Consider the following 1,660-nt stretch of genomic DNA (forward strand, 5'->3'; position numbering starts at 1 on the left):
AGAACAAAAAAAGAGTCATCGTCGTCGCGGACCACCGGTGCCTCTAGCGGGAGGGGGAAGGGGGAGGAGGCGGAATGTGAATGGGGGCGTGTCGGCGGCACAGCCAGCGGCGGGGGGATCAAACAAGACACGGAGACACGCAGCGACAGCGGCGGACACGGCGCACAAACTCAACGTGGGCCGCAGTGAGTTGCCCCAAGTAAGAAAATTAATACCAAAACAAAGCGATGGAAGTCCAGCAGGGCACAGGGAAAAGCAAACAAACAAGAAATTACTTCGGCAGGTGTTTCGTTCCTTCACGTGTCCAGCAGCCCAAGAGGACAGTGAGAGTGCATGTGTATTTGATGCCTGCACCAATAAAAGCAAAAAAAAAAGAAACAACTGCCTGTTGCAGGAGCCCACACACCCCTCGCACATTTCTTGCCGCGTTCGGCCTGCGCTTCCACCCATCAGTTGCGTCGAATCCGTGCGGCGCACATCAATGCGGCCGGCACCGCGTCTGTGTGAGGCAGCAGCAAACAGGAGGGGGAAAAGGATGCGCCGCCCACTGAAACGTGCATGGGGCGGCGAAGCAAGGAAAACAAAAGAAAACGTCCCTCAGAGCACAGGAGAGAGAGAAGGAATGCTCTACAGGAAGGACAAGCAAAATGAGCGCGCACAAAACGTACGCGTCGTCCCTGTCAGGGTGTGTGTGTCGTTTGCCCCTCGCCACCTACGCAGCAGCACAAGCAAGGACAGTCGTGATCAGCAGCAGCGGGGCTCGCTCCCACACAGCGGCGATGGTGCCACTGCCGTCCGCGTGACTTTTTGCGTGCTTCGCAGCGCTGGGACCGCTGGTGGTCGTTGTTGTTGTGGCGGCGGTGCTTACGTCGGTGCCGCCAGCGGAAGGGGCGGCGGAACTGGGCGTGCCGGAAGGACGTGGAGGGGTCGGGGATGCGTCTCTCTCTCCGGATGCTCGTGCCCCGCTCTCCGCCGTGCCTGCTGGCGGGGCTGCAGGCGCCTCCGGCGATGTTGGTGGTTGCTCTCCCGCAGCAGGCGGTGCCGCGGTGCCTTTAGGCGCACCGCCAGCCTTTCCAGCTGGGTCTCCCGCGGGGATTGTTAACGGGCAAACGCCTGGCTTGCCAAGTGCGGCCCCGGTTGCTGCGGGAGCAGAAGGAGACGGACTGCCGGCGGCTGGATTATTTGCTGCCACCCACTTCTTGTGCACTCCGCTTCCGGCATGCGTCGGGAAGTTCATCGTGAACGCGGTCTGCCCATCTTCCTGGGCTTTGGCCGCGCCGCAGCTCGCGTTACATTTCGCGGCCACGTACCGCGATTCGGCGAAGAGGCAGAGGGACTCACCGACACCGTCGTCGCCTGCTCCGTACTGAGACACGTCCAGAGTAATCACTTCTACGTCCTCTGCGGCAGAATCCTCCCCAGCAAGTGTGTAGTCGTGCGCTCCCACTGCGGCTGCACACTGCGTCCACTCACTCTTGCCAGGGAAGCGCCAACGTAACTTGTTGTCACTGCCCGCGCAGGACACCTCCACCGGCACATTCACCTCCTTCTTCGCCGCAGTTCCCGCCCATACGGAGGGGGCGCAGCAGCAGCCGCAGAGCAGCGCGAGGAGCGCCAGGGCGCACACCGCACGGCGCCGCACCGCCAGCGTCATCGCCAT

At 62.0% G+C, this 1,660-nt stretch overlaps 1 protein-coding gene across 1 annotated transcript; it reads right to left on the reverse strand.

Annotated features, from left to right (window-relative positions):
* Positions 1 to 712: 712 nt before the first annotated feature.
* Positions 713 to 1,660, reverse strand: Tco025E_09210 (mucin-like glycoprotein; the record flags this gene model as incomplete). Its single annotated transcript, XM_029376035.1, has 1 exon — positions 713 to 1,660. One exon carries the CDS (start codon positions 1,658 to 1,660, stop codon positions 713 to 715), a length of 948 nt encoding a protein of 315 aa, XP_029223866.1.

The sequence above is a fragment of the Trypanosoma conorhini genome (assembly GCF_003719485.1).
Source record: "Trypanosoma conorhini strain 025E chromosome Unknown Tco_14.4_contig_01020, whole genome shotgun sequence".
Taxonomy (NCBI): Eukaryota; Euglenozoa; class Kinetoplastea; order Trypanosomatida; family Trypanosomatidae; genus Trypanosoma; species Trypanosoma conorhini.